The following is a 5,067-nucleotide window of genomic DNA, read 5'->3' on the forward strand; positions in this document are numbered from 1 at the left end:
CGACGCAGAACTGTCGCGCGAGTTCGACGAAGCCAATCACCTGGAATGGTTCCTCGACCCCAATCGCACCTCGCCCCTGAGCCATGAGCAAATTATGACGGGCGAGTATACAGGGCTCTATGTCAACTGGGAGTACCACGTGCGGCACTGTACGGCAATGTGGAAGAAGATGCACCGGGCCATCATACTCGGGAACGGAGACGGGGTCAAGGCAATTGACGGATACATAGTAGTGTATGAGCACACGAAGCACTGCGAGCACATGTTGTTGGCGGGAAGGAACATTGCACCCGATATCATAAACACTCGGATTGCCGTGAAATACCCCGACTGTGGCGTCTGAGAAGGAGCCATATTTGTCCTTTTTGGGTTGACCGGAGACACGGCTGAGCAGGCATTTCAATTGGTATAATCCTGTCCTGAACGGCTAATGCACAAATGCAACTTCATCTATCATGTGATCTGAGCAATTACCTAGGAAGTAATGTTTATAGTGAAGGCCAAAGTGTCAGAAGAATGGAATCGCTCGTGCAGAGCGCAGCGCGGCTGGAAAAACATGATTGATCTGTATATCATATGGACAAGACCTCTTGAAGGAAATGAATTGTAGAAAGAAGCGAACCACCTGACTCATGCGCATCCGACTGCACATCGAATGACGTGGTCAGTTCGAGTTCATCCTGTAAAGCTCAGCAAACAAGCCATCTCCCGCAATCAGTGACGATGGCTCTCCAGTCTCCAAGACTTCGCCGTCACCAAGAAGCACAACCGCGTCGTACCGCGACACGTGCTTGAGCCTGTGCATAACAGCCAAAACAGTGCAGTCACGGAACTCATTGTCAACAACATCCTGCATAACCGCCTCGGTCTCGCTATCAACACTGGGCAACGATAACGTCAGCGTGAACTTTATACCGAGGCCAAGTTTTTCACGAATGCTTACCTGCTCATGGCCTCGTCCAGAACTAAAACTTTGCACTGCCGAAGCATAGCCCTAGCCATGCAGAGGAGCTGCTTCTGACCGGCCGACCAAGCTTTATCGTCCATCTCTACGTCCAGGCCGCCTTGCTCTTGAACATGTCTCGAAAGACCAACTCTGTCGAGAGCTTGGGTGATCCTCGCGTTGTCGTCGTCGTCCGAAACGGCGCTCGGCGGATCAATGTTGAATCGGATTGTTCCCGGCATGAGAAAAGGATCTTGGGAAACAACGTTGATGCAAGAACGAAGCTCCGATGGCACGAGAGTTGATAGGTCGACGCCATCAATCTCAATCTTGCCTTCCCTGACATCTGTCATCTGTAGTAGGCTGAGGATAAGTGACGTCTTGCCGCTGCCTGAGCGACCGCAGATTGCAACGTGGTCACCGGCCTTCACCGAAAGTGATACCCCCTTGAGTATCGGTTCGGCTTCAGAACTGGCGTAACGTTAGTTCCGAGACTGAAAGAGATGGAGAAAGGACTTGAACACTCACCCATAAGACGCCACAACGTTGGAGAAGTTGACAGCCCCGCTACGGGGCCAATCCCGAGATAACCGTCCCTTGCCTGCACTGTGTTCCTTTTGGGTCTCTGCTACGAACCGTCTAACTCTTGCAACAGCCCCCACACTAGACTCGAGCTTAGTCCAACTCTGGATCAGGCGTGCTAATACCTCACTGAATCCAATAACCATAACAAGACTAACACCAACACTTCCAGCACTGAATTTATCATACCAAGTAACAACTACACCCACGAGGATGATAGCAAGCACAGCCACAACTAGGTTAAGAGCAACCGTAAGCCACGCTTGAATACAGCTTTGAACATAGCTTGGTTTCTGGGACAAGTTAATGCGGTGATAGTTACGTTCCTGGTACTGGGTTTGCCACCCAAAAGCACGAATAGTTGAACTACCAGCCACGGATTCAGAGAAGCAGGTGTAGAGGGGCGCCTTGGCTTCGATCCCCAGAAGACGGATCTGGCGAGACGTCTGAAGGTAGAAGCGTTGCAGAAGATACACGACGGTCGCGATGAAAGGGAGGGCAATTCCGAGAAATTGGGAGAAGACGGCGAGAATAACGAGCTTAGCCAAGACGGATATGGCCGCTGCAAAGCATTGTGAGCAACGTTGCATATTCATGTGGATGGCATACTCACTGGAAGTGTAATTCACCAGGTTGGACGGCAGGTCCATGTCCAGAAGCTGCATGTCTTCACTGAACCTGTGAGCGGCCTCAAATTAGCACCTCTTTACAATGAAAAATCATAATCCAATGTGACTTACCTATTGAGGATCTCGCCATTGTCGGTTGTGGTTAGAAAACGGAAGGATGCTCTGTCCCGTGAGAGGCATACGATCAGTACTGTCCCACATGTAATATGATGCGGTACATATGAACTCACGCCATGGTAGTCTTGAGAAGGTCTGAGTGCAGCTTGAGAGCCGTATTGGTGATGATGTCGAGGAATGCGAACCAGGCAGCCAAAGAAGCTCCCAGAGTGCCAAGGACGCCAAAAACGGCGTACATGCCCAAGTAATACCCCACACTCGTGTTGGCCTTGGCGGCATTGGCTTCAGACCACCACTTGACCCAAACGGCTAGTTGTCACATGAAATTATTGTCAGCCGCAGTTGGCACCCCCCCCCCCCCCCCCCCTATTGATTGCAATGCGAGGTTTCCGACTTACTAGAGAACTCTGAGAAGAAGATCCACATAACGACTGAAACTGAGTACAGGGCCACTGCCCTACGGCCAGCATTCTTCAAATAGTATGTGTAAACTGCCTTCTCCCCATTCTTGCGTCGGATATCGGTATTTGGCCTTTCTTCTTGGTGATTCTCGTTCTCGTTGGTTGGCGTGGCTGTCTGCTCAATGGGAGTCACAGACTCATCAGACTCATGTACCTTCACACCATCAGATGACAACTTCAACCCTAGCCTGCTCGTATAGCCTTGACCTCGCACGAGGACTGCGGGGTTGCCGAGTTCTTGTATCCTTCCATCATCGAGGCAGATGATGAAGTCGGCGAGGGCCATTAGTTCATCTGCATTCTCACCAGCAAGCCCGTTACAATGTCATAACGTGAAAACAAAACTCACAGCTATGTGTTGCGATGATGATCGCTGCGCGTTGCCTACGCAAAAGACCATCAGTGCCAAGCAGACAGGTCGAGACATGCTTAGCCGTGTGGGCATCCATGCCACTGAAAACATCGTCAAGGACAATGATCTTCTGCCTCGAGTAGACGGCTCGAGCAAGAGCCTTGAGGGAGACAAAGATGAGATGTCAACGAAATTGTAACGTTCAGAAAGCATGCCCGGCTACTTACAATGCGTTGGTTTTGCCCGCCGCTTAAATTGACACCGTTGCTACCAATGGGTGTGTAATCTCCCTTCTGAAATGCTTGTAAATCGGTTTCGAGACCGCAGGCTGAGATAACAGCATCGTACCACTTCGGGTCGTAAAGTGAAACGCCGAGTACGTTTTGCCGAACCGTTCCGTTCTCAAGCCACGGGCTCTGTGAGCAATATGCCACGCCACCTTTATCAGGAGGGTTTCCAACGGCTGGACCGGCAGTAGGAGACATGCGTATTAACTCGCCGAGTATTGCGCGAAGGAAAGATGACTTGCCGCTTCCCACGGGACCGATGACAACAGTCACTGCGTTTTGAGAGATGTCAACGGTGAGGTCGTGAAGCACAGCCTGATCCTTCTTCCATCCAAAGCTATCCCCTTTGAAGGAGACGGCAAACCGCTGCTGCGAGTCTACAAACTTGCTGTCGCCCTCATTTGTCAATGGAACGAGATTGATATCGGTCGAAGACGGCGAGATGAGTGTGCTACTTTGACTATCGATTGCTGGAGGTCGGGGGCCGTAGGTGCAAAAGTCTTGGATGCGGTCGAAGCATGCAAACGACTGGACAATCATTGGCAGTAGCTGTATGAACATGACAACGGGCGTGGTCAGGAGCCCAATCAATGCGATGGAGGCGAAGGCCTGGGCGGGTGAAAGAGTTTCGTTCTTCCAGAAGACTTAGATAATGACGTAGACGGCAAAGGTAACAATAGGAGCAAGATTAATAGGGGTGAGCGCTGTGGTTGCCCGTCAGGAACTAGACATTTATATCGCCGCCGAATACAAGAGACTTACAGAGCAACAGAGTGGCCACAAGCAGCTTTCGGAAAGACTTTGATGTGTTGATCTCGTTAGTCCGCAGTCTCTGAATCGTTGTCGACATAACATCTGTAAGCCCGAGCATCTTCACAGCCTTCATCTCACCAAGCACTATCGTTATGCCACGAAGACGTTCCTGGATCTTCTCGATCCACCGCATCTGGGCTGTTCTGCTGGCGACAGAGATCTTCGACATTATAGCGATGAACACTGGGACATAGTCTGGTCAGCGAACTCCATACAGTATTTGCCGCGCATGACATACCCAATACAAGGACTATCGGAGCCAGGCAGGCGAGGGACAGCTGCAGTCCTAGAAGCCAGCTGGCAACGGCAATATCAAGTAGCGAACCCCACGTCGTATGAAACATGGACATGGCGCCAAAGATACGTTCGACATCTGTCCCCATTAGGGCTACCGCTGTGGTATCTCCAGTATCGACGTCTCTTGTGTAGACAGCTTGTTGGTAGACTAGCGCGATTAACCCTCCACGAAGCCTAGTTGTAAAGCGAAGGTTATGGTACTGGTAAACTGAGTTGCTAACCGCGATGCCCAGGTACACCAAAGCCCAGGCCCCAATAAGGCCTCTGCCGTAGCTAACGTCTGGGTTGCCGTTACTCACAAAAGTTACGGTCGAGTTTATGAGGAATGGTTGCGCGAATGTAAAGACTGTCAGGCAAAGCCGGGGAATAACAGGAGCTAGGAAGGGCAAAAGATAAGCCCTGAAGCAAGCTTTAAGGAGACTATGACGACTTTGGTGGTCGTCTGATAAAGCCATAAGGTTAGCAAGGGGGCTGCAGACTTCATTACGAACACACCGGCGTGAAAGACGTACATTTGTCCCATGCAACGGCCAAACTTTGGTGAAGAACGTGGCTCTCCATATTTGAATCGAGCCCCGGTAAGTCG

The 5,067-nt window shown here is 50.9% G+C and overlaps 1 protein-coding gene across 1 annotated transcript; it reads right to left on the bottom strand.

Annotated features, from left to right (window-relative positions):
- Nucleotides 1–664: 664 nt before the first annotated feature.
- COL26b_014022 (uncharacterized protein) lies at nucleotides 665–4,353 on the bottom strand (the record flags this gene model as incomplete). The annotated part of the gene is made up of 11 exons (XM_053186602.1): nucleotides 665–881; nucleotides 944–1,414; nucleotides 1,472–2,087; nucleotides 2,139–2,203; nucleotides 2,266–2,316; nucleotides 2,385–2,580; nucleotides 2,670–3,026; nucleotides 3,082–3,244; nucleotides 3,312–3,980; nucleotides 4,035–4,075; nucleotides 4,134–4,353. The coding sequence occupies 11 exons, from the start codon at nucleotides 4,351–4,353 to the stop codon at nucleotides 665–667; spliced, it is 3,066 nt and encodes a 1,021-aa protein (XP_053029450.1).
- Nucleotides 4,354–5,067: the final 714 nt, after the last annotated feature.

This window comes from Colletotrichum chrysophilum (assembly GCF_026319265.1).
Source record: "Colletotrichum chrysophilum strain AFK26 chromosome Unknown scaffold_282, whole genome shotgun sequence".
Taxonomy (NCBI): domain Eukaryota; kingdom Fungi; phylum Ascomycota; class Sordariomycetes; order Glomerellales; family Glomerellaceae; genus Colletotrichum; species Colletotrichum chrysophilum.